The 26137-nt window shown below is 42.8% G+C and overlaps 1 protein-coding gene across 1 annotated transcript in view; it reads right to left on the bottom strand.

Moving 5' to 3' along the window:
* Positions 1-26137, bottom strand: part of MAP3K9 (mitogen-activated protein kinase kinase kinase 9) — a 70511-nt gene that overhangs the window by 28983 nt on the left and 15391 nt on the right. Inside the window, exons 2-3 of the mRNA XM_077820254.1 lie at positions 10733-10913; positions 596-744 (exon numbers count right to left, since the gene is read on the bottom strand). Coding sequence (XP_077676380.1) covers positions 596-744; positions 10733-10913 — 330 coding nt within the window. The remainder of the gene's footprint in view (positions 1-595; positions 745-10732; positions 10914-26137) is intronic.

The following is a 26137-nucleotide window of genomic DNA, read 5'->3' on the forward strand; positions in this document are numbered from 1 at the left end:
GGAGTCACTCCCTCCCTGTGGGGGTTGGTGAGGGCCCCAGCCGTGCCCCTCTAGGGCAGTGCACCCCAGAGATTTAAGACCTCTGCACTAGACCATTCTGATTATAGAATAGTGATAATAGTATTAGCTAGCAATAGGCTCAAGCTGCAAAATTTGGAAGTAGACTTAGATTTCAAATACTCTAAATCTCCCCACTGTATTTTCCACAGAATGCATCTGAGGAAGTGAGCTGTAGCTCACGAAAGCTTATGCTCAAATAAATGTTAAGTCTCTAAGGTGCCACAAGTACTCCTTTTCTTTTTTCTCAATGTGGTGGTATTTGGATCTGGGGGTTTGGTGTAAGCTCATCACCCACAATCAAGACACAAACATCCCCTTCCCCTCTTCACAAAGGCTTTTATTTCTGTAGCCTAGAGGTCTTCTGATACAGTAACTGTCATAGCAGACAGTCTGGCTTCTGTAATAACATGGTCCACTGAGTAAAACCATCTAATTCTGTGGTCTGAGCTACTGAAACTTACAAAAACGGGCACTCATCAAAAGCACTCGAGAAAAATATATTAACATTCTCTCTCCCACTGCAATTGGCTCTTACCTTCCATGAGTTTGGCAAAAGGTTCCGGGCACGTGGATGGGATCGGAAGGGCAAGTTTATTCATGGCAACTCCATATGCTACTGCTAGACCATCAATTCCTCGGAATGGTACCTCCCCAGTTAGCAGTTCCCAAAGGAGCACACCATAACTATTGGGAGAGAGACAGAAAGTGTGTGTTTGGCTATAACAAACACTTTAATAAACCTCAAGCAGAAACAGGGCATATGGCTCTCATTTATCAAGACTGCCCCACACATAAAGGATACTAAATAAATACATTTACAAACAAAGAAAAAATTTAAATGGACTAGTACACATCTGTAGACAGACCACCTGATTTTGTCGGATGTTTGCCCAGAATTAATCTGTGCAGCCCCCTCTTCCTGAATTTAGCTGTTCTGTTTTGGCATCCTCCCTTTCCCCTGAGGATGTGACAGGGCTCCTGATTTGTCAAAGTTTACAGAAGCACAGTCAATCTAGCAACAATTTGGGTTTCACTCTTTTTAAATGAACAGTTTACCCTTTTCATTTTGAGCAGTAAATATTTTTTTTTAATTGTGCAAAAGTTTCTTAATTCCACCATCTAAACTTTCTAAGACTATTTTGCTACATGCTCTATTTTATGTGGATCTGTACAAAGACTGGACATTTTTTTCTTTGGACAGAATTTAGTCTTCCAAGTATTTTTACTGTGCTCATTACTATAGTTTTCAAGTACTTAAATTCCAAATCACACCTTGATGGATTTCTGCACCTCTCCATCCCCCAAAAGGAAATAGCTTTTATATGCTTGTATTGATTTGGGATGGCTAGGTCAAAGAAGTGGCTAGGCTATACTTTTTGCTCTGAAGGCAGAGCAATTTGTGGTCTTTCTGATCAAGCCTGTAGAAGTAACTTCTGTGGCAATTTAACGATATGGACTGATTTATGATTAAATGTGGTGCTCCAGAAATAAGTATTTTGTTATACCACTCTTGCAAAATACTTGAGTACTGATTATTTGGGGGATGAGTGGGAGGGATGCTAGCTCTTTCCTGTAATATGCTACTGAACCTTAAAGAAGGATGTGTAGTGACACCCAACAACCTAACTGGGGAGAGGGGGTAATAAACCTGCCAAATTATGTTTTTGCATAAATTTCATATAACTGCATACACTCAGGTACAAAACTTCAAAACCAGATGCCACTCCATTTTAAAGTTATGCTGTTACAAAAATGCAATGTGGAGAGCTGATTGTTTTATGGGGAGCAGAGGGCTAGCTAGGTGTCATGTATATAAATCTAAAAATAAGTATGTACATTGACATGCCAGCCTTTCAGTATTAGTCCTGTTCTCTTTTTCATGACAATAAGCCCCATGCAATGGGAAGGAGGAATGCCCATTAGTACTACCCTAGTTTAAGGATTTCATTAACCCTGAAAATAATTTCCATAAGAAATGCAGAAAGTCAAGCAGTTTTCAACAATACTGTGTTCTTAGACACCAATAATTACATCTTAAGGTCTTAGACTTGAGTCTGGAATTTAAAAAAAAAATAAATAAAAGCCATTACCATTTATTCCTGCTAAGAAGTGTTTGTTTTCTGACAAAAATTCCAGCATGGTCCCTAGTAGTCGGCCTAACAAATCTCAGAATGCAATGTGGATAGCTCAGAAATGTGAGGGGGTTTTCAGAAAAAGGGGAGAAAAATATTTTCTTTGAATTAAGTCTTGTGAGAGAGTCTGGGTAATCTACATCTGGATCCTTTAAATTATGAGAGAAGTTAGGGAAACAGAAGAGGAGGACTTTAAAAACACTATCAGGCCCTGCCTTCTTTGTTGTTTTAAATACAAATGATTTTCTGATTTCCTATGAAATCCTTCTGCAATAAACCTTGAAACAGGTATCGGGGGGGTGGGGGGGGGAAAGCAGGTCTAGTAGTAGAAAGGGCAATATGGCAGTGGAAAGAGGGGAAAATAGACCTGGCAGGTCTGTAGGGGTGTGAGGGAGTGTTCATCACACACCCTAGTGATTAATAGAGGCCTTGGGGGCCTGCCACACCTCCTCCCAGAAAGAAGCAGGGGAGGTGAGTCCTCCTAGCAGCCTAGGGAAGCTGCACAGGAAGCAGCCAATTGGAGGGAGACTGCATGGAGCAGCCAATCGGGGTTCAGACAGCTAGTACCAAAGGAATATAGGGCAGAGAAGAGTGAGTTACTGAGGGGAGCCCAAGGAGTGAGAACTGTGTTCCCAGCAAGATGCAACAAAGGTAGCACCTTGGACAGAACAGTCGCTGGCAGGGACCAGGGGAACAAGGAGATTCTGGCTGGCTGCTGAGACTTACTGGCTGAATGCCCTGAGAAGAGGGAGAAGGTGCTGGGGCCAAGGGGAAGTGGTCCATGGAAATGAAGCACCACTGAAGGAAGTTAAGGAGACCCAGTTGGGGGCTGCTATCTGCAGGGTCCCTGGGTCAGGACCCAGCGTATTAGGTGGGCTCAGGTCCCCTAATTAACCTCATTCCACTGGGGAAATGGCTGAACAGTAGTACCCATCCTGGAAGGAGGAAATACAGATGGCCGAGTCATGAAGAGGACTTGGACTGAGGCAGGTCTGCAGGCAGAGAAGATGACGGGAGAGGCAATCACCTGGAGAGGGTGCACTGGCTGGCAGAACTAATCCCCATGATGGTCAGCAGGAGGCACCACTGTAGTCAGTGGACCTCGTCACAGGGGGTCTGAAAAATCTGACTTAGCAGCAGCTGTACTGGGTTTTGAACATTAACCATTATCTATGATGTTACCACAAGAACGAGTACTCCCACAAGAGGCACTTCTGCCAGCAGTGGTGACATATCAGCTAACCAGTGTTTGATGCTGCAACTTTATTTATGGAAGTTCAGCTTTTAGAGGTTTTTTCCCATTCTGTGGTTAAGGAAAGGCTTGGCAGTGAAACACCATCCCAGACCTTATCCCCAGGCGAGCTGGCACCCATGTTTGGAAAAACCTGAAGTGTCTTGAACCAAGTAGATGTGTCTGTACTGGACATCTGTTGACACTAAAGAGCATGTCATACAACTAGGTCCTACTGTACATGAACTGATGTACCATTCATAATTTACTGTTTATTTAACATTCATTCAGAAACATCCCACAGCACTTTTCAAATTATAGCTATTACTTCATCTACTACTGAAATACCTCTGGAATGAAAGAGGGCAGCCACTTATCGCTGACAGCAACACAAAAGAAGGGAAGGAAGCACCAAATCTGATTTAAGCCATAAGGGAAATTTTTAAGTGATGTGAAGTTGGAATATGAATCATGTCCTGCTTTTTATTTAGCAACTGATGTGACATAATACATTAGAAGGCAATATCAACCCAACATACCATACACTGTTCTGTCATGTCATTCAGTCTTATGAGACAGATGCAGAGGTTTAAGGTGATAGTATCAAGGGGTTCAACAGGACATTGTCTAAGAAGTAGTCTGTCTCTCTTGTATCTCTGAAGAAGCAGCTCCAGCAACAGATCATACATTGGTCTTTTTTCCTCATCCAGGAGTAGCAGCAGAATGAAATTTACCAGGTCCCTCAACAGTCTCATTCTGCAGCCGCTGCTTCTATGAGTGCTGCAGGGCAAGCATTATGAACATGATACTCCCTCTGCAGGGAAGTTTCAAAAAGCAGAGGGGATGGGCAAATATGGGATTCCAGCAATCTGGTGCTGAGTTTAAATGCTTGCAGGAGACATGATTTTGATTCCTGCTCCCAATCCTGTCACCATTTCTTCTGTAGGGTGCTCAGAATTCTCCGGAGATAATGTTCTCAGCCCCAAATGGTAAGGGAAAGCTGCACTTTTCCAACCAATTAAGAAGTGATAATGACAGATATTGAACACACAGTGTCTTTCAGCCCTTCTCATGCAGAAGGTTGGTGGTCACAAAACAGAAACCAGAGGGTGGGAGAAGTTAACACACTGAAAGGAAAAACAGCAGGAGAGACTCTCTATCCCCACTAAGGAGATAGAGAAGGAGATGAGGCCCAGATCTTTTTACAGCATTCTGGAGTGTTGTTTGGACTTTAATTACAAGAGGAACCACATGATACTGACTGTACACCCAAGTGAACCAACATTTGTATGAATAATTAATCATCTCCTAGTAATCCAGTAATCCTTTAAGACATTCAACATCAAGTTCAATCCTATTCAGTGGATTTTCAGAGAGTTGGAGGGGCTATGTGATACTGCCACCTTCCCTGACGTCTCTGAACTTATTCAAAGGTCTTAATTCCCTCTCTGGTTTTTATTTTTAAATGTCAGTAGTGCTCTGTTTTCCCTCTCTGCCTCCCTCAAGGGTCTGCACTTAACATGAAAAAGGAATTTCCCCCCCTCCCAACAAGTAACAGCAAAGTCAGACAGGGGATCCAAAGGATGGAACCCCACAGCCAAGTTCCTTCACCTTCCTAATGTAAAACCCACCTGGAGAACAAATCATTTCTATCAAGAATGAAATCTTACTTCATTTTTAAAAAGTACTGATTATAATTTAGTGCTGACAAATAGTACTGGACTGAGTCCGGGAGACTGTTTATCCTCAGAACAGGTATAGCATGAAGTGCTAGCTTCCCCCTCCCAACCCTATGCTGACCTGGAGGGACCACCACTGAGGCTGAAAGGGGAGTTTAACTTCACTACTGAATTCTAGGCTTTTCTGTTAAGAATGCAAACAGAGGATAATTAGTGATTTTGAGACAGTAGCTGGTCAGTGTTCATGAGATAAGCACCTATCAATTGGGATAGGAACTGCCTACCACGAACTCATTTCACCTAGATCATTGCATGGTCTGTTTCAGTCACAACAGACTCGGCTGGATTCAAATTAGCATTCTAAAACGTAAGAATAAGAATAATCTATATCCAATACCAGACTCTGAATCCTCTCAATCTGCTCGTCAGACACATCTAAATGGTTCCACTACTCTATTTCCACAGATGAAAATTTTAAAATTCTGGGCAGATAATTGGTCTGAAGGTGCATCTTGTACACATTTAATTAAAGAGGCTAGGTGATATTGTGACATCACTTCCTGCATTATGGTAGTATCACTGACACAGATAAAGAAAAAATTTATTGTAAAAAGTGTAAATGTATCAAAGTAAAGTACACACAGCGGTTAGAAGTTTCCATGAGAAAATGGAAAAAACCTTGTTACACCCCATATGGCCTGCTGGTCCTGCACTTCTCCTCACTAATAAAATGGCTCTCTAGGAAGCGTTTACTTTGAGATTCCTCCCTTCCCCCACCAAAACCCATTTTTGGATGTTTCCAAAAAACAACTGAGCATTCCAGAAGCTGGGAGAAAGGAAAATGTACAGAGGAATAAATAGGGGTAATGTCCTATAAAACAAGATTTGAATATTGAAGTAATTTGCTGGGCATGCCCCTTCCCAGGTGAGCTACATCCATGGATGAAAGGTGCTATACAAAAGCAAGGTATTCTAGATATCAGCAGAAACCACATCTACAAATAGAAAGGTATGGACATCCATTTTTAAAGTTTTAGGAGTAGCGATGTTTGGTGTGTGGCAAACAACAGACAGGAATCACAGTTAAGTAGTTACAGGACCCAGCTGATATCTACTTACTGTGCGACCATGTACAAGTTGCAATCTCTGCACTTCATTTTCACCCTTTGCAAAGTGGAAATAAATACCTATTTTACCTGACAGGGCTGTTGTAAGAATTAAGTGTCTATAAAGTACATTGAGAGCCTCAGCTGGAGAGACTGTTCGTTATGTGTTTGTACAGCACTGTCTATGACTGGGGCTCCTAGGTGCTACTGCAACATAAAAAAATAAAGTGAGACTATTAAGGCATGCATTCTAGATAAGTGCAAATTATTGTTTACCAGCAGGCCTAACTAGGGCACTGGTGGCAGAAACCACTCCTCAGAATATTGCTGTGGCCTATAATAAGCATCTTCTCCAACAGCTACCCGTGCATTTGTACATCAAGGAGATGAGCTAGATAAGACCTCTGTCAAAAGACTAGGACCCCCATTCAGACAGGAGCTCTTCCAATAAATTGAGAGACTTTTTGGGAAAGGTGTTGGGATAAAAGAGTTTGCATACCTCAGGAAGGGAGACAGCTAATTGTTGTTGTTCTTATAGAGATTAATTGTAAGGATGCTTATCAGCCAAATTCCAGTCTGGCTGTGATTAGCCAGGAGAGTGGTGTGGGGGAGAGACAGGTCTAAGAAGATAAAAAAAGTCTATCCAGTCAAGGATTTGAACTGCATGCTTAGGTGGGAGGAGGAGTCTTTAACTGTGTCTGTTTGTGAAGAGGCTAATGCTCTCAAATGATAATATTGCCTGTGTGGCAATATTTGCTCCTCCATATGCGTATCTCAGACACCATGTAGCCAGGGCCCAATGCCTAAGTGGACCATGCTCTATCCAACACACCTCAGTTGTGATCCTGCAAGTGCCAGTATCTTGTTGTCAGGGCTACGAATACCACAGAAGCAACAAATATTTCAGACCTGGGGAGAGGCAGAACATCGTGGCTCTCTCACCAGCAAATCTCTCCAACTAAAGAACACCACAGATGGCTTCAAAGGGAGATTCATTCTGCTCTCTGGGAGAAGGCTGGTAGCCAGAAGACAGGACTTTGTAGTTGAGAGATGTGAAACAAGGAAAATGGGGAGGGGACTCACAGGAGGATTATAATACTGTGCATAGATATTATAGGTTCTCAACATGCTATGCACATTCATTAAAGCCTTGTCTACACTGAGCTTTTTTTACTCCTGAGGGAATTCTGCAACACTGTGCAAGTGCAGAATTAATGCCTCCCCACAGAATAATTGATTCATGCACTCCTCCCAGGAAACACTCCTGAACAAGGTCTAGTTCAGACATCAGGAGCAGCGTTGGGAGACATGAATCACCACCTCAGGGGCTGTGGCTGGGCATGCAAGACTCTGTCCCGCTTGCATCCTCTCGCAGTGCGCCTAGAGTCAGGGAGGGGCAGGACTGGGGATGTCTTGGCCAGTGGCTCCCATGGTGCAACAGGCTCCAGCTGCTAGTTCCGGCTGGGCTGGGTAAGGGGACAGGACTTCCTCTTCTGCTGCATGGGTCACACCCATCCCCAGGAACCTCCCTCAGCTGCAGGAAGCTCTGCACACACCCCTGCTGCTTCCAGCACCCATTGCTTCCTAGCCGCAGGGGAGGGATAATTAAATAAGGAGCTGCCACGCCATCCGCCCAACCCCTGTGCATCTGCCACCCTCACACACACACACACACACACAGACTTCTCGCCGAGCCCTACCCCCTGTATCCAGACACCACTCCTGCACGCAGACCACCTCCCTGGATCCAGACCCTACCCCTACTGAGTCTCCCACATCTGAACCCCCACCCAGCCACACCCCACACCTGGACCACCATACTGAGCCCCTCCCTCTTGCTCACTATCGCAGTGTGCCCAGAGTTGATGGGTATGGTCCTGGGGTGTTCCTGGGACAGGCCTGTCCCTTCTGCTGTGTCAGGGTGAGGCGCAGCATTACCGCCGCATCCACGTCCCAGGGAGGGGTGCGGGCTGCAGGATGATCCCCCACCTCCATGCAGCCAGTGGCCTGCACTCTGCACTGCTGTGCTGGAGCCTCCACTCCCATTGCCCTTCTAATCTATTGTCTGCAGCAATTTCAGTTCTAGACCAGTGGCTGTACGGTGACATGTTGAGTACTGCTTAGCTATGCCATTCAGTAAGGTGCCAATCTGGCAAAGCATCAGTTTCAGTGGGGATACTTTATGCACATATTTAAGTGCTGTGTCAGATCATGGCCTAACTTCACTCCTAAGACCATGTACTGCCCTTTAGGATATGTTTACACAGCAAAGAAAAGCCCATGGCTGGCCTGTGCGAGCCACCTTGGGCTCACAGGCCTTGCCGTGCGGAGCTGTTTCATTGCTGTGTAGACTTCCAGACTGGGGTTGGAGCAGAGGCTCTAGGACAGGGGTTTAGTGGGATCCTAGAGCTCCGGCTCTAGTCTGAGCCCAGATGTCTGCATAGCAATGAAAACAGCCCTGCAGCCTGAGCCCTGAGAGGCCAAGTTGGATGAGCAGACATATCATTAAAGTCTTCTGTGCTTGACATACAAGGAAATATTAGTATTGCCATCTGCTCTGTGGAGTAGGAAAATCTACTGGTCAAAAAACACGTCCTGAATCTTTTTTGTTTTCTGTATTGTTACCTGTCAGCAAGTATATCTATTTTGAAATAAATTACCAAAATAATTGAAAGGGGTGTGATTATATTGTGTTATTTAGAGAAAAAAACATGCAGAATTTTGCGGCGCAGACTTCCCCCAAGAGTATTTTTTGCACAGGTTTAGTGGGGTTTGGTGCAAAACCCCTCGTACAGATTTGCTACACCAAGGTAATGAGTATTGCCACACTGCTGCAAGTCACTTTTTACATTGGTGCAACACATGTATTCTAAAGGCATGCACCGGTGCACCAACATCAAAAAGTCTTTGTACTGATAAGTTCTAAACTTCATAACAACATTATATAGATGAGGAAACTGAGGAACAAAAAGTTGAAGTGATTTGCATTAAATATGCAACACTGAAAACTAGCAAAGTGCATGTAATCATGTTCCTTCATTGCTGTAAATAAACAGCAGGCTCTTATCATTGATGCAGAGCAAGCAAACAGAGTTACTCCTTTAGCTCAGGTGGCAGTAGTTTTGGGGTCTGGTGATAAAAGGTCCCGGTTTTCAACACTATCTACAAGAGTGACTATATGCATGAAACCCAAATCCATTACCCATGGCCACCCAGCAAGTCTTTGGCACACACGTAAGGAAAATCAAGAATCCTCCCAACATGTCTCCTCTAACAGCTAGACCATTCTTCCTCTCATGTACAGAGCAGAGTTTTACCCCTTCACTTTCCTGAATTACTTCACAAAAATAATCACATAATTCACCACATGTGAAGAGGGGGGCTGCCAACTAATTGTGAATAACAGGACTTTATAATAATAAGGTCCAGTTACAGCAGTGTTAGGATTTCAGGAACCTTCTTTCCACAGAAAAAATAAATCCAAACACAATATGTCTAAAACCTGCCCTCAAATACAGTAATGCATGAAGAGAAACACCTCTGCTCATTCAAATCACTCCAGCTGCAATTCAGCATAAGGCCAGCTGTGAATACAAAACAATAGCAAGCTGCTTTAGTCTAATGAACCAAGTGGGGGACATTCACCTTTGTACAGACATGAGAAAATCTCACTTGCTATCCCAAAGCACTGACTCTATGTAATTTCCCAAATACACACCCCACCATCCTGGGACTACCTCCTGGACACTGAATTTACTGATTGTATCACAAGAAAAGCACACATACGAACACACACAAAATATTGGCCATTTGGCATTATCGTAATCATTTACTTTTCCATATCAGCTTCCATTCAGAAGAATCCCAGTGATTTATTAAAGTGTCAAGTAAGTGTACAGCATTATCTATAGTTTGCATATCTCACAGCCAATATTTCACCTACCATTGAAATGTATCCACCTCCTAGAATACCGGAAAAGACACTGTATCACACCAATTTAGGAATGAAAATAAGGAATACCATGTCCAGGTAAAACTCCCCCTGCAGTTTAGAGAGACAGAATGTAATACCAGAGCTGGAATACTGCCAGAACATCAGCTGAATCCCTTACACTTTCAAAAATTAACTCTTTAATAATCACAAGTGGATAGGACCTTGGTTTTGTGTCTTATTCAAAAGACAATTGTTAAAATAAGTGCACAGATTTTGTTTTATATACTGCAGCGGAGTGAGGGTAATAGAGATTGGAAAAGCACATGTCCGAACCCATAAAGCAACAGGGATTTGGAGGGCTGCAGAAGTTGGCTGGCCACTTTGAAAAGCCTGTGTTCTGGATTCCTAACCCTCAAAGGAGGGTGATGATACAACAGGATGAAAAGCTAGGGGACACAGAGCTTTAGTTAAACAGGAGTTTGGGGATTTGATTAACCAGGATTCGTACTGTATTAAGCATACAGTAGGTTGCCTGGCAGTCCCCAGCACTTAAATGTTTAGTATCCAAGTACTCAGTGCCAAATCAATACCTCCACACATCGCTGCCTTTGGAGAACATGGAGGAGCGGATGACCTCAGGAGCCATCCAGGCATATGTCCCAGCTGCACTCATTTTGGTGGTTTTATGCCATTCTCTGGCCAAGCCGAAATCCGTGATCTTCAATATCTTGTTGCTCAGGTCTCCATTTTCCACCTTCTCGAGTATCAATACTGGAGGAAAGGGGAGAAGGGGGAAATGAAACGCATGCACAGTGAGGCTAGGATTTATCCACAAAGATCCCCTCTCACCCCCCAAGAGAAGCCATTTCCCAAATTTAAGTCTTGCCTTGACTTTTAGCTAATCTCTGCTTCTGAATGCTTTACACATTATCTTGCCTTGTAAAAGAGGTCTCAAACTGCTCCCTCAATCTGACAAAATCAAACTGTCTAATTAATGAGTCCATTCCCACAATTAATAAACATTAATTGCAGTCAAGACATGAAACAAGGATTTCAGAAGCAGAATTGGCCAAATCCTGAAATCCTTGCTCAGTTTTTAATCAGTCCTTACTAGAACACAATTCAGGATATAAGGTTATAGCATCATATATGCACTTCTAGGATGCTGGAGACATGTGGCCTTTGGTTTTTAATGCATCAGGATATCCAAGGTATAGGTAAATAGGACATAAGAACCATTTGGCGTACTGTGTACTGTTATTCTATATAAACAATCCTCTGGTAAAGGGAAGTGAACCACTGTAACTTCTAGAAATCCAAAAAAGGGGAGATGCCTTGTATATAATTTCCTAATTAATCCTTTCTGAGCAAAGCAACTATCACATCTTTCTCACATACTGCTTAAAAGGAGAACAACCCCATAAGGGTGGATGTACACTTATATTTAAAAACACATTAAAGTGAAAATGGCCATTCGATAAACTCATCTTCAGGTCAGGATTTTCAAAAGTCGCAGTGATTTTGTGTGCCCGATTTGACCCACCTTAAAAGGGCTTGATTTTCAGAGAATGGATGCTCAGCACTTCCTGAAAATCAGGCTCCTTTAAACTGCCTCAGTTGGGAACACCAAAATTGAGGCACCCAAAAAATCACTAGGCACTTTTGTAAATCTTGGCCAAGTGAGTAAGTTGCATGTGATGTGTCACAGTGGAGTGCAGGGAAGGAAGAGGGTTGAGGCAGGAGCAAAGAGAAACATAAGTAGTAACAAGACTGCTACCAGTTAAACTGAGCAAACAGATGAAATGTGTTAATGGTATTACAGTTCTACTCCAGTATGAAATCAAATTGAAATCCGCCTTGGCCATTATCTATGGACAGGGCTCAGAGTGTGCAGAATCCAGACATGGATGTATACTCTAGATTCTTAACTTTTTAAAAATTTACAAGTCTAGTTCTTATGGTAGCAACAAAAAACTTAAAGCCAACCAAATGTAAACCAACATAATGTTGTCTTTCTGAGTCTGCAGACAGCCTGAAATAGCTTAAACAGATGTCTGAACCACTTCATTCATCTTAATGAGTTAACACTGAAATTTAAAGATGACAGTTTAAGTGAAACCGTTAAATGCTGACATTGCTGATAATTTTAGCACAAAAATCCAGCTAGTGTGATTATTCTACAATTCAAGACCCCCTTCAACAGCTTCCTAGGTGTCAACTGGACACTTTCTCATGTGCCAAAACCTTCATCTTCTATTCTAGCAACTTTTAAGATGTAATTATGCATTGTCTGCACAAAAATCTGTAACATATTTAAAACAAATGGTACGAACAGCAAAAACTACATTGGATTTAATATAAAAAATGAGCACCACAGGGGCTATTGTACTAATTTTATTAATCATTTTCTTATTTAACTTTACAGCACCTCCTTTTTTATTTTTAATAAAGCTGCCACCGTTCCTAGTCTGTTGCAACATGATACAGCAATAAAAGGAGTCTTTGCCACAGAATTAATCTGAGTTTACCATAGAGTACAAGAATCCTTGTCTATAAGCATGATGCCTGTTTCTCCATTGCCTTGCACCTTATGCTGTCATTTACACCACTATAAAGTGAATGCAAAGTGGATTTAAAACACTACCATTCAGCTTTAGTAACACTTTAATGTTAAATGTCCAAGTTTTCTTAGGAGCTAAATATGTAATACTTAAGTCTGTGTTATAGAAAAAGATAGGAGAGAGGCTAGAATAAGATTCAAGGAAATAGGCAGGCATATACAGTAACTTTACATCCAAATGCAAACCCTGTAAAACAAGGAGCACAACCACCAAATAACCTACCTGTAACTATAGCACATGAGCAGCAGTATCATTAACAATAACTATATTCAATGGAATGGTGCATAGGAGGAGTGCTGGGTTTGTATTACTTAGGATTCACTGCATATGAGATTTTTTTTGTTCTTGACCCAGAACAAGTATTCATTTATACAACTTTATCAGCCCCAAAAAAGGGCACATTTTTGTCCTGCCATTTTTTTTTTGCACGCTTTAGAATCCCTTCACCTGTGTGGGATTGGTTGGCTCAAGAAGTTAGTAATGGGATATTGTGCCTTATATGGCTTCTGTAGACTACAGGTTTATACAGAATGAGGTTGTGATTACTTTTCAGTCAGAACCAATCAGACAGCTTTTCATTTATGCAGGACAAATAAATTGGAGCTCTCAATCTAATTCCAGTAGATACGTGTCCATACAAAAAGTCTTTGCACACAATCCCAGAATGGCAGACTAAGAGCCATGAAGAAAGGCTTCTCAGGGAGGGGGCATTAGTTCAGGGTTGAGACATGGTGGCCAGACAGCGAATTTCTAAACCTTATGAAGGCAACAGTAACTTGTGCGGTGTAACTTGTCAGCTGGGGAAAATATGACGGCCATTTCCTCCAACAGCCGGATCAACAGAAGCCACATTTACTGTATGGGGGGGCAGGGGGAAATCAGACTTTTAAATGTATAGTCACAGGGCATCTGTATTATGACTGAAGCCTAGGAAAACCATACTTGGGAGAATTTAAGATTTCCACACCACCACCAAGTGGGACTGGTGTGGTTCTCCAGGCTTGAGGGCTGCACACAGCAGCCAGTCTTTAAATCACTATGGGTGGGGAACTGTGTGTTCAGTTTAGCCTGCTCTCCCAGTCCAACAGTAAAGGCAGCTTACAAGGCCATCTGCAATTGGTGGGAGGCATACTTACTGCCAATCAAGCACCAGGAATAAGCTCCCTCCAAGTGCATTGAAAGTCATGGCATTAGCACAAAAACAGGCTAAAACCCCCTACAAACTGCTTCTGTATTATTAGCAGACAGCATGGTTAGAGGTAGAGCATCAACACTCTGGCTCTTTGGAGCTACTCATTACTCCAATCAAGCATAGATTCATCAATTAATAGTGCATTCTCCACAAACTGGTCCAGCTCCAGAGCAGAGATCAAGGCAATCCTAGTAATCAAAGAGACTTTTCAGACCTCAGCCTAAAAACACAGCTCTTTTCTGAAGACAGGAAAAACTTCCTTTCATATTCCACAGAGATACAAGAAGTCTCAACTTCTAGGTTGATATTCGTTTGGGAAAATAGTGTGTTAAGTATCAAGTGCTTGGGTTGGGTGGAGAAGGCCTTCAATTATTCGAAAGTTTAAATTTAACGGGGGTGCTTAACCTCATTGACTTTCTCCCATACGAATACAACAGAAACTCCGGCAAAAGCAATTCTGCTAAAAGTAACTTTTCAAGCACCCTAAGCCACAGGCGCCCCTTCACCATTTAAGAAATCTTCAGATTTGTTTGGGAGTTTTTTGGTTGATTTTATTTGTGGCACTTTCCTCCAGTTCCCAAAAGTACCCAATCCTGGCTAATTGCTACCAAAAAAAGACACTGATGGAGGAACAGCCGAGTTAGTCTGTATTCGCAAAAAGAAAAGGAGTACTAGTGGCACCTTAGAGACTAACCAATTTATTTGAGCATAAGCTTTTGAGCTGTAGCTCATGAAAGCTTATGCTCAAATAAATTGGTTAGTCTCTAAGGTGCCACTAGTACTCCTTTTCTTTTTGATGGAGGAAGGTAGCTTGGAGATGGAATTTTGCCTGCTGCCTAGCTAACTAAATGAATACACACATCTTCCATTGCTTCTCTGCTCAATTCAGTGACTCGGAGCAAGGAAGAGATCCTAAACTGAACTGTAAAAAGGTTTTGAGGACAGCTAGTCAGGAATCAAAATTTCCATTTTGCAGGAAATTCTGACATTTTTTAAAAAAAAACCAAAACACTGTTCCAACTGAACAAAAAAGCCAAAATTTTGAGATTTAACACACACACACACACACACCCCCTCAGATTTCTGATTCAGGACCATCAAAACTCTCATTTCAACTTTTTCCAATTTGATTCATTTTGTTTAGACTTTTATAATATTTGTCGGGTGATATATTAGATTTTTATGCATCTTATAGTTAATATAATATAAAAGTCAAAGCAAAACATTGACTCCCCCCCAAATTTGTGTCAAAGATTGATATTTATGTGAAACATTTCAATTTTGACAAAAGTGCATTTTTCTACAGAATGTTGTTCAGTTCAAGTTTTTTTGACCAGCTCTGGTTGTGGGTAATGGGAGCCAGAGGATGACCACCTCGTTTTCGGTACTTTAGAAAGTTCTTGAATCAATAAAAATAACGGACAGGGTGGGAGGTGATGAACTTGAAATTCCCTCCATAAAGTCGCCTTACTAATTGTAATGATGCTGGTTCTGGTGGGAACCAACTGAGAGTGCCAATTCAGGACAATTTGCTTAAAGCAGGGCAGTTACAGCCCAAGGCTGGGGTTTCTATGCACACCAAGGCAAACCAACCCAGCCAAACAGAGAAGATTTCCGTTTTACCACTGGCTAACCCATAAGTCATACAAGCAATTCCCTTAGACACTCCAGTTTCCCAGTATCACCACCACTTCCACTCGTTATGGGGACAAATGGTTATGAAAACCAATACCCCAGTAAAAGAAAAGAGGTTCTCTCAACCCCAAAGGACCAAGCCCCAGACGCAGGTCAATATACAAATCAGATCTTGCCCACAAATCATGCTGTTGCCAATCCTTTAGAATCTAAAATCTAAAGATTTATTCATAAAAGGAAAAAGATACAGATGAGAGCTAGAATTGGTTAAATGGAATCAATTACATACAGTAATGGCAAAGTTCTTGGTTCCGGCTTGTAGCAGTGATAGAATAAACTGCAAGTTCAAATAAAAGTATCTGGAGTACATCCACAGCTGGGATGGGTCATTCAGTCCTTTGTTCAAAGCTTCAGTTTGTAGCAAAGTCCCTCCAGAGGTCAGAAGCAGGACTGAAGACAAGATGGAGATCAGGCAGCTGCCTTTTATAGTCTCTTCCAGGTGTAAGAACACCTCTTTGTTCTTACTAAGGAAAATTACCACAAAATGGAGTTTGGAGTCACATGGGTGAGTCACATGTCCATGCATGACTTAGTTCTTTACAGGTGGCAGCCATTGCCTGCATGCCATCTTGAACGTCCCCAGAAAGACTTGTGGATTGGAGTCTCCCAAGGTCTATTGTCAGTTAAGTGTTTCTTGATTGGGCACTTAACTTGCAAATTCCTTTCTCGAGAAGCTGACCAAATGCTTTACTAAGGCATCCAATGAAGTGAGCTGTAGCTCACGAAAGCTTATGCTCAAATAAATTTGTTAGTCTCTAAGGTGCCACAAGTACTCCTTTTCTTTTTAAGGCTACTTAGAATCAAAACACATTGAGATACAAGTACATAACCAATATTCATAAATTCAACTATAAAAATGGTACACACACACAGATAGCATAATCATAATTAGTAAATCATAACCTTTCCATAGATACCTTACACAACAACCTTTGTACAATATTTGCTGCAAATATATAACAGTGGTTGCAATAATGATTTATAAGGTTCCAGGTTACGTCAGTAATGTCACACTAATGCCACTGAATGCCCCATTTCCTCCATGCTTATATTCTGAAGAGGAGAGAAAGGAAAGGCTGGAGCCCTAATAAAGTACTGCCTGGCTCCCTCCCACCGAGCTTCATTGAAGGAGCACTAGCTAACACGCAGCTGAACAGGACTAAAACTTCCCTCTCTTATCTCTGCTGCGTATGGGAGTAGAGCAAAGCTACTCCCTGGTGTGGAGCTAAGAATGTATAATCCATCTCCCTGAGAATGGAAATACATGTTGCTGGAGCCACAATCTGCAGCACAGCAAAGCAACTGAGGCATTCTCAGAGAGGCTTATCCTTGGTGCCCCTGAGCAGTGCCCAGCTCCCAGCTGACCTAAGCTGAGGGACAGGAGCCCTACCAGCTGGATAAGCACCACCCTACCAGCTGGATAATCTACGTATTTATTCTTCTGGGAAGAAAGTTCCCAGAGAATAAATACATAGATCCCTTATGAACTCCTGGAGTGCATCTTCTATCTGGTTCATTTTTATGGCATATACCATTTCTAGCTCCCCCGTAAAAGCTCAACCCAGAACAATCAAACTGAACTTAAAATGTGAAACCAGTTATACCTGGGTCTCAAAATAGAACTGAAGTGGATTTCTGAAGAGGAAAATCAAATTGATTTGGCAAGTGCTGTTGCAAAGCTTTGCAGAAAGGTATGACGCTCCCTTGCAGCTGCTGGAAGCAGAACAACTGTCAGGCTCTTTGGAAGGAGGATCATATCCCTGTGTCTGTGATTAACAGGTCTCGTTCACCACATCGCAGCAAGGGAAAGGTAAGAGACATTTTTAGGGTCCGCAGTCCATCCTGGGCAAGAGATCATCTAAATCTGGTTGCTTAATTTACAATGTGTTCAGAAAGTTAGCTTTCTTTGTATTAAGGTCTAACAAAAGAATTTGTGCTCACTTATATTTATTTAAGTCCTTGTTTCACATACAGACTAAGCCAATGAGACACAGTCCCATGACAAAGTCCACAGAGGAAGACCACGTAAAAGCGGACATTATAAATTCCCCATTTATATATTTAAGTCATTGAACTACACTCTTTCCTCACTAGAACTGCTGTGCTTCATGCTACTGCAGCCCAAGCTTGAATCATTGATTTTTACCATGCATCCCCCTCTTCTTATAATAGCTAGTCACATTTCACAGAGCAGTGTCATAGGTCCATCCATCTCTTAATAGCACTAGTCGGTATGCTCAAGATAGAACCTATAGCAAGGAGGTGAGCCAGCTGAAGTGAGATCCAGAAGAAACTGCTTTGCCTGCAAAGGGGAAGCTTTATTTTCTTAAGTGTTGTCTAATAAAACTATGGGGGAAGTATAGGAATAGGGCACCCATACAACCCATCCTCCCCCAAACCCATCCGTTAACAGGAAAATTTACCTCCTGCAGGTCTATTAATTCAGCAGGATGAAAAAGAAAAATGAGGGCAGGGGTCAAGGTGTAAACATCTTTTAAAGTGTCACTCCCATCTTTAAAAAAGGAACTGGTTGGCAGCCAAGATGCAGGGCCTGGTCTTCAACTACACTGCGCACAAGGAGGGCTGATTCAGCAGGAACATCCAGACTGTTAGCTTGTTAGTCATCAATCACTGCTAGCCTGCTCTAACCTGGTCTATGCAAAAATCTATTCCTGTGCGTACAGACAGTACCACTTCCCTTCCCCTCCCCGCCCTGCACAGTGGAAAAGATAAACTGTAGATATGCAAATATGGGTGGTGAAGTGGATTAAATATTAATTACAAATAAAAATACATGAAAAGAACATTAAGGTCACAGAGTAAGATTTTTTGGATGTAATTTGTTAGGTTTTTATAAAAGCAAACTGAAAAGCCCCCAGAAAATTTCATCATGTGAAATATATGGACACCACATGGGTCATGAGCAGAGTTCGAATCCTTCTATCCACAGCCCATCGCTCTTCCACTTGAGCAGAGTATTTGATAGTAGGTTTGTCATCCTCTGTGAGCCAGCCACTAGAGGAGGACAACAATGCTTTGGTAGGTTTCAGAGTAGCAGCCATGTTAGTCTGTATTTGCAAAAGAAAAGGAGTACTTGTGGCACCTTAGAGACTAACAAATTTATTTGAGCATAAGCTTTCGTGAGCTACAGCTCACTTCATCGGATTTGTTAGTCTCTAAGGTGCCACAAGTACACCTTTTCTTTTTGCGAATGCTTTGGTACTGGGTTTCACAGCTATTTGCTGACACTGGGATCTTGAGTTCCATTCTGGGTTCTGAAGGAGGGTGTTCCAGTGACAAGATCCTTTTGCTCACGTTCCCTGCAAACCTGACACCATCAGTCCCTGTCCCTATCCCATCTCCATTCTAATCTTGTTTACTCTCTCACCCGTCTCCTTGTCTGCCACCCACAATTCCCATCTCCTTGTCCTATTCACAGACTCCACACCAAGGCAGTCCCAGTCTCCAGCCTGCCAGGCTCCTCATCCCAGTCACAGTCTACCGCCCCTCCTCATACTCATTAGGTCCAGTTTCCTCCTCCTGGGTCCTCAATTTCATTCTTCCCACCCCTCCCCCAGCTCTTTGTCCCAATCTATTCCCCATCCCCTGGTCCAGCTCATCACCTCTGAGTTCAAGTCAGGCAAAGTCCTTCTTATCCCTGGATTGAGCAAGCGCAGTGGCTCTGTGGGACTGGCATCTGCACAGTTCAGACAGCACAAAGGAACTGAGGGCCTGGAGTGGAGATGTAGTCTTCAGAGAATTTCACTGCCCAACTCCACATTCTACAAACAACATTCCTGTAGCCTACCAGCACACAAATATTGACTACCAAAAAGGAACAGGAGAAAAATTGGTTCTTGGCTCTTGATTCTCATTCTGTCATTATACAATCCAAAAAGAATTTTTAAAAAATATATCAAGCAAGAACTGGAGCACAGGGTGGGGAGTCAGGAAATTGTGGTTCTGTCAAAAATTTCCTGTATGTCCCTGATCAACTTGCTTACCTTCTTGGTATCTTAGCCTTCCATCTATAAAAACAGAAAGATGGGTGTAGAGTGCTTTGAGGTTTGGGGACAAATGGAAACATCAACTATTACAAAAATATCTTGGTTCAGTGTCAGTGAGTCAGTGCTAAATGGTGGTAGGAAGTAACAGTTGTCCAAGTTACTGAACGATAAATTGTTAATTTTCTATTCACAAAGTATCAGTCTTCCCCGCATCATTCCTGGTTATTTAAAAAAGTAATTCTAATTCCACCTTTTCTTACCCATATTGATCACAACCAAGAAAATTCCCACTGAATTTAGACTACCTTATTTAAAGGCCTGATCCTGCCAGGTGCCAAGCACTGAACTCCCAGTGAAGTCAACAGGAGCTGAGGGCACCCAACAGCGTACAGGGCCACACAGAGCACAGCCCCGGGCCTTACAGACTCAATAACTGATTTAGAGTTAATACCCCTTTACCCAGGAAACCCAAAAGATCTTCTGTACATTTTGAGTATAGGGTTTTCAGCTGATGAATAGATACTTTGCAGAGTATTTGAAAACTTCCACTTTAGAAGTAGTGGACTCAGTTTGACAACTTTTGCTTTTAACCTTCTGCCTTCCAAGATAATGCAGGATAACAGACTTCTTCCACACCCATTAAAGCACATGGGATGGGATGGGATGAGATGGGTGGGGTGGAAACAGATCTGCAGGAAGAGACAGCTTGGACATCAGAAATTCTCCAGCACTATCACCACAGTGCACATTCTTTCTGCATGACCAGGTTTCAGGTTGCTGATACACAAGGGATATTGCAAGTAAGTATTTGCCACACAAAACAATCTTACAAGTATAAAAATCCCATTAATTTAGGAATAGGTAAAAATAATGGAAGTAAGTTGTTTGAAGAGTTTAATTGTTCAATTTTTGCCACATCCTCTCACTATCCTGTAAATTTTAAGCTACTTTTTTTTAAAGTGTAAGTTAATCATTTTTGCCATTCCAAGGGAAGCTACCAAAATGGAAGCCAACTGTTACCTGAACTGTGCAGAAAGTTATGTCCAGGCCCACAATAGTGGCTGGAGGTTGGAAGTCATTGCTTCACACCCCATTCACCTTACTGATGTAAACTAATTCAAACTGTATGTAATAACTTTAAAATAAATTAATGCAAAAACAAACAAAACAAAACAAAAAACAATTACGGCAGAAGGCCTAGTTCTCAGCAATTAAGCAACATCATTTTTGCTATTTGCGAACAATTACTCTGAATGTACATGCTAGATACTTACATGCACAACTAGTAAATTATAGCCATACTTGGACTTTTGTATGAATATAAATTTACACAACTGTGCATACATTTATATGTACAACTCCATGCTTACTTTTTCAGAAAGCAGGCCCTTAATGCAGCCAGATTGCACATGTACACAACATATAAGAATATAACGACATTCACAGTGTGGAAGATTGTTCAAATGTAAGAAGGCATTGTGAGACTGATGGAGAAGAAACTAACATTCACTGAAGTATAATCTATGAAATTTATATTCTAGTATGCATAAAATAGCAATATAAGAGCTACAGAAGGACTAAGTTCCATTTTTAATAGTACAAAGTTGTTAAGGAGCACGTTCACCAACAGCCTTCACTAATAATTTCCAAACTGTGTTTAACCCTTGCAATTATAACACTCTTTCACAGCTATGTTGATAAACAAGGAATAAGATTACCACAATAAGAATTTGGTTTGGGAATATCCTTATTTCTACAATAATTGTGGTGTGTGTGTGTGTGTATATATATATATTAGTGGCAGCCAAAGTGACAGGAAGAGCAATGAGTTGTGCATGAGGCACTCTGTTACTATGGTAATGCAGGCCATTATAAAAAACTAAACCGACACTCTGGAGGGGTTATACATGTACAGGAGTGAATGCAGAGGAGCAAGTGGCAATATGTGCATTCTGCTATGGAAAGTGTTACATCTGCTGCAGACAGAGAAGGAAGTAATAACTGCTCTTCATCATTCCATATTAACTGGTAGCTTTAGAAAGGTTTCCCTCTTTTTTTGGCCTTCTAGTCTCCTTCCCATCATGCTCTGAATTGCAATGCAGAGTACTTACAAGTTGTTCATGGATCAGAAACACTGGTAACACTTTGAGCTTGAACACAGGGATACGTCAATTTGGGCATAGCCATTCAGGCCTTACCAGCTACTCAAGATGGTACAGGGCATTACTGGACAGAGCAGGAGGCCTCCAGACTTGGAAGTGTGGCTGTTCCATATGGAGAGTGGTGGGGAGGGAGAGACTCCCTCCCCTCCTAGCCACTATGCATAAAGTTTTATTGGATGTTAGATGTGTTCAGAGTAGGTTTGGTGGATGGGGGATCACGGCAAGTGGAAAGGGACCTCAACAGCTGGATGAACTCCTGTAATAGCAGGGAAGTCTCAAAAGAAAAGTTATTAGTCCAGGTGCAGCGAGAAGAAACAGGCTTTTAAGGAAAAAACCACTTTTCTTTGCTCCTATATCCTCTTCATACACTTCTACTGGAGCTGGAAACCTGATATTTCAGCCACCACCAGTGGGCATTTAAAACACCACCTAGAAGCATGAGGCAGGCTTTCTACTATCAGTCACAAGGGCAGCCTCATCACTTGCAAAGCCAAAAGTCTTTGGAGAGGAAGATCAGATAGAAAATTGCATCTCCACTTCACAATAATCTCACTGCCTTGACCAGGCAGGGAAATGGGCACAGCAGGAAAGGGTTCAAACCACACTGACCTTCTGCTGGCCTCTTCCTTCTTACTGGCAGTAAGGTGGAAGATTGTTCCTCATCTGATTGCCAGAGCAATGCTGGAAGGCAGCATAACGTGGTGAAGTGCTGCCTCTTTTTCTAGTCCCACTGCTCAAGGAAGACACGGCATCTTCCTGTGAGCAAGAATCCCGAATGGGACCTCAAAGCAGCCCCTTGCCTTGTCCATGCTGAAAGCTGTGCATAGCTTCTTGCAAAGACAGAGTGAAGAAAGGAGGGAGCATCCCAAATTGATTATTCAGAGTAAAACACCTTGTCATTAGCATCTTCCCCACCCTTATGTGCAGTTTCCATCCGACAAAATACAGAACTAACTGCCGGTCATGGTAGCACCTCCTGGTTTGGGTGGCTTCAGCTCTTTCTAGTGGCCTTATATTTGGCAGCTCTGAATTAATTCATAGTGCACTATAAAATTTATGCCCAATAAATTTGTTAGTCTCTAAGGTCCCACAAGTACTCCTTGTTCTTTTTATAAAATAACTGAAGACTAAATTATATTTTCCGACTTTGAGGTGGAAAAGCTCACTGACAAAGCACCTTATCAAAACAGCTAATCCGATTGTAAGCACCCTTGTTTTCACCCAGGGTCACTCTGTTTCTGAGTACATCGCACTACTGCTAAATTTACTAACCACTGAAGATCTTCTCTGTAAAGTGTTGCATTAACCCTATCAGATGCCATCTGTCACGTGAGAGCAAAATAGCCCCTTTCCAGAGGGAAGTAGCTAGCTAAGAATTGCACCGACACCACACTGCCATCACCAATACCAGGGCTCAGTGTTTAATTTCCCAGACTTCCTCAAGAAGTATACCTTATTAAATCAGAGCTTATACATCTGTCTGAGGTTATTCCTAGAGAATGTTTCAATATAGGCTTTTTTCTCCTTGACCCCTTATCTCTTTAGTCAGGTAATTTCCCATAGATGCACACCAGTAGAAGGCAGTCCAACTTTCCACAACCCATTCAAGAAGTGTTTAGGCTTTCTTTCAGGAATGAGAATATTTAATTGACAAAATCTGTTTTAATTAAATGGCTTGTGTTTCAGGATGGAACATTTCTAACAATGTCTAAAGGGAAAAGAACAGGAAAAGTAGAACACACAGAAACACATGTGAACACCAGCAGTGCAAGCCTGAATTGGTGAGGGAAAGAGATTGGAAAAATGGAGGTTCCTATAATGCAGCAACACTTGTGGGAACGGGGGAAACAGACCACAGTGGGGAGATGTGTAAAGCAAGGGGAAATGTGATGCTGCAGCACAAGTCAGGGCTGGTAAGAGTTGAGAAAGTAAGCAAGCCAGCCCTATAGAAGAGGTCTGGATCAGATACTCAGATAAATGTGTTTTCTCAATCTTTTCAGAATGTTCTTATTCAGGATAAATCTCAAACTTTTATGTCACTGACAGCGTTAGCATTTGGCTCCTGTACCATCTGAGCACTGTTTTACAAATACAAGCCCTTGGCTCCCCTAAGCAGTTTCTACACCTATCCCACAAGCTCATTGCATTTTGGAGGGAGGTGAAGAGGCTGGAAAGAAACAAAATTATGTTCAACAGCCCTATATTTCAAATGTATAGTCCTACATTCCTATTAAGAACTATGGACCAACATTTTCATATACACCCGAATAGCAAGGATGGCCGTTACTTCATAGGATCACCACATTGCTTAGCAACTCCCCCGCACCTTCATGTCAGCAGCTAGATCAGCGTTCCCTATCCTCTCTGCCTGGAATGTACATTCTCTCACAAGCAGGCGAGAGATGGCAGAAAATCCTGCAAGACGGTTAGTTTCTAGCACTCTCCAGCTTACACTTCACCACACCTCATCAGCCTATGCATGATGCTGCTAAATGAGTCTGGCACATGAGGACCAGAAACCTATTTGCTAATGCAGTTCAAACATGCATTCATCTGGGACTAGCTAGCAAGTATCAAATAACGGCACAGTGTGCATTGTGATGTCAGCAGAGGGAATGCACTAAAAAGGATGGGAAATTGCAAGGTACAGGAGAGCAACTAATAGTTTCACACGTGGACTTGCCTATTCCTCTTTTAGCATTCCCTTTTGGGTTGCTGCCATTGCTTCTGGGGCTATGGGATGGGTTCCTAATCCCTACCCCTGACAAAAGTGTATTCTACTTGGTGTGTGTTAACTGCTGGCCAGGACATGAAAATCAGTACAACAGGCATGAGCTTGAAGAAGCTGACCTTCACCAAACACTAGTGAGATGTGATTAAGCTATGGGCCCTGGAAACCGTTAGAATTTACATAGCACCTTCTATAGTAGGAACTCAAAGCACTGTACAGGACTGGGCTTACTAATTATTGTATTACTACCATTTTAGAGATAAGGAAATGGGGGTTAAGTTACTTGCCCAAAACAAGTCACTGCTGGAGTCAGAACCAGAATCCAATCACCACTCCTAGCCATTAGACCAGGGGTCTCAAACTCAATTTACCTTAGGGCCAGTACCAGTCCTCAAATCTTCCCAGCGGGCCAGTAATGTCACTCATGCCACCCAGAACCCGTCCCCCGACTGCCTAGGCTCTGGGAGGGCATTTGGGTCAGGGGAGGAGGTCTGGGGTAGGAGACTGGGGTGCAGGCTGTGGGAGGGAGTTTGGATCCTGGGTGCAGGCTCTGGGCTGGGGCAGGGGGTGCAGGTTCTGGGAGGGAGTCTGGGGGCAGGAGGTGGGGTGTGGGAAAGGGGTGGAGGTGCAGGCTCTGGGAGGAGGTCGGGGGTGTAGCGCTTACCTGGGGCTCCTAGGCAGGGCAAGCCTTCAGTGTGCTGCTGCCCCCAAGCACTGCCCCTGCAGCTTCCCCATTGGCCGCAGGGGTGCTCGGGACAGGGGGCAGCGCGCAGAGGCACAGCCCTGTCCCGCCCCAGGGCAGGGCCGGCAGCCACTGGAGCGAGCAAGCAGATGCTGCTCAGCTCTGCTGTGCTGCTGGGGCCCCTGGGGGGAGCACCCGGGGGCAGCAGATGAGGCCAAGGGAGAGAGCAGGCCTCAAAACTGCTGGAGTCCTGCGGCATATAAAATGGGGAGGTTTGCGGGCCACAGATGGCCCGCAGGCCGGGAGTTTGAGACCCCTGCATTAGACCATGCTGCCTCAGACATTTTTATGGAGCTGTACAGCTTAAAAGAACCCTCTTTCTTAAAGGGAATCAATATGAAGTCAAATAGATGCTGAAGATTAGGAGATGGCCTCAGAGCTGTTATCTGCAGCACAGCAAGAAAAACCTTCCACACGTAAGGCCAGATCTTCATTACAAAACTTTGTTGACCTAGATTATGTCAGCATACAGCCACTGCAGTTATTAAATCACTTGTGTGTGCACACTTGGCTCCTTGTGTCAGTGGTATGCATCCTCACCAGGAGCACTTGTATTGATTGTATTGTCAGTGTGGGGCACTGTGGGACAGCTCCTGGAGGCCAGTAACAGTCAACATAAGCAATGCAGCATCTACACAGACACTGTCAATTTCATTACATTGACCACGACTCTACGCCGTTTAGGGCGGTGGTGTTACTAAGGGTATGTCTACACTACGGAATAAGGTCAAATTTATAGAAGTCGGTTTTTTAGAAATCGGTTTTATATATTCGAGTGTGTGTGTCCCCACAGAAAATGCTCTAAGTGCATTAACTCGGCGGAGTGCTTCCACAGTACCGAGGCT

This window comes from Eretmochelys imbricata, chromosome 6, assembly GCF_965152235.1.
Source record: "Eretmochelys imbricata isolate rEreImb1 chromosome 6, rEreImb1.hap1, whole genome shotgun sequence".
Taxonomy (NCBI): Eukaryota; Metazoa; Chordata; order Testudines; family Cheloniidae; genus Eretmochelys; species Eretmochelys imbricata.